General features: G+C 44.5%; 1 protein-coding gene across 1 annotated transcript; it reads right to left on the minus strand.

Moving 5' to 3' along the window:
• Positions 1 to 248: 248 nt before the first annotated feature.
• LOC113917317 (olfactory receptor 7A17-like) lies at positions 249 to 1181 on the minus strand. Its single transcript, XM_027585037.2, has one exon. It carries the CDS (start codon positions 1179 to 1181, stop codon positions 249 to 251), a length of 933 nt encoding a protein of 310 aa, XP_027440838.2.
• Between the last annotated feature and the right edge of the window lie 389 nt (positions 1182 to 1570).

The raw sequence follows: 1570 nt of genomic DNA on the forward strand, positions 1-1570 counted from the left end.
GAAATCATTAGGAATATATGAAGGTAGACAAAGTGAAACCTGTCTGTGTATCAGACAGAATAGAAGGTTAATAAAGTGAGTTACTTAAATGTATGGAAAAGTTGAATTCAAACTAATGGAAATTCCAGGAAGGAAATAGAAGGAGTCGATTCTACCTCCATAGTCTGATCAAAGAATGGCAGTTCCTGACTCTGAGGCTCTGAGCCCTGCAATCATGGGCACTTCTTCAACCCCGAGACTACTGACCCTTAAATTACCGGAATCCCAACAATTCTTTTCAGGGCCCTCTTTATGTCTCTGTTCCTCAGGCTGTAGATGAAGGGGTTCAGCAAGGGCGTCACCACCGTGTACATCACCGAGGCTACTGCACCTGAGTGGGAGCTCTGGGGAGCAGCAGAGCTAAGGTACACTCCTAAGCCTGTACAATAAAATAAGGAGACCATGGAGAGGTGAGATGCACAGGTGGAAAAAGCTTTATACTTGCCCTGAATTGATGATATCTGACATATGGAGGAAACAATCTTAAAGTAAGAGTAAAGGATCCCAGGCAGGGGAGCAAGACCCAGCAGCACAGTTGCAAAATACATCACCATGTCGTCAAGAAACATGTCAGAACAGGCCTGCCCAACCACCTGATTGAGTTCACAGAAAAAGTGGGGAATTTCTACCTCTGTACAGAAGGACAGCCGCAACACCATTAAGCTCTGTAACAAGGAATTCAGGACACTGATGACCCAGGACACCAGAACCAGCAGTCCACAAAGCCAGGGGTTCATGATGACCGTGTAGTGCAGGGGGTGACAGATGGCCACGAAGCGGTCATAAGCCATCGCAGTCAGGAGAAAATCATCCCAACCTCCAAAGAGTATGAAAAAGTACATCTGTGAGTTGCAGCCGGCATAGGTGATGACTTGGCTCTGAGTCTGGATGTTCCACAGCATCTTGGGGACGGTGGTGGAGGTGAAACAGATGTCTGCAAATGACAGGTTGGCGAGGAAGAAGTACATGGGGGTGTGGAGGTGGGAGTCTGAGCTGACGGCCAGGATGATGAGCAGGCTTCCACACACAGTGATCAGGTACATGGAGAGGAAAAGCCCAAATATGAGGGGCTGCAGTTCTGGGTCCTCTGATAATCCCAGAAGAAGAAACTCTGAAATTTGTGTATCATTGTCTGATTCCATGTGGTGGTGGTGCCTACAGGGGAAGAAAAAAAATAAGATAATAATTTTCAAGCAAATGGGCTTCATTTATGTACTTTATTCATTTTTTTATTTTTTAAATTTTTATTTAAATTCCAGTTAGTTAACCTCCAGTTTAATATTCATTTCGTGTGTACAGTATGGTGATTCAGTGCTCCATACAACACGTGGTGATCATCACATGTCCCCTCCCCAATTTCCGTCACCTATTTCCTCCATCCTCCCACCACATCCCCTCTGGTAACCATCAGTGTGTTGTCTGTAGTTAAGAGTCTATTTCTTGGTTTGTCTCTCTCTCTTTTTTTTTCCCCCTTTGCTCATTTGTTTAGTTTCTTAAATTCCACATATGAGTGAAATCATATGGTATTTGT

This window comes from Zalophus californianus, chromosome 1, assembly GCF_009762305.2.
Source record: "Zalophus californianus isolate mZalCal1 chromosome 1, mZalCal1.pri.v2, whole genome shotgun sequence".
Classification (NCBI taxonomy): Eukaryota; Metazoa; Chordata; class Mammalia; order Carnivora; family Otariidae; genus Zalophus; species Zalophus californianus.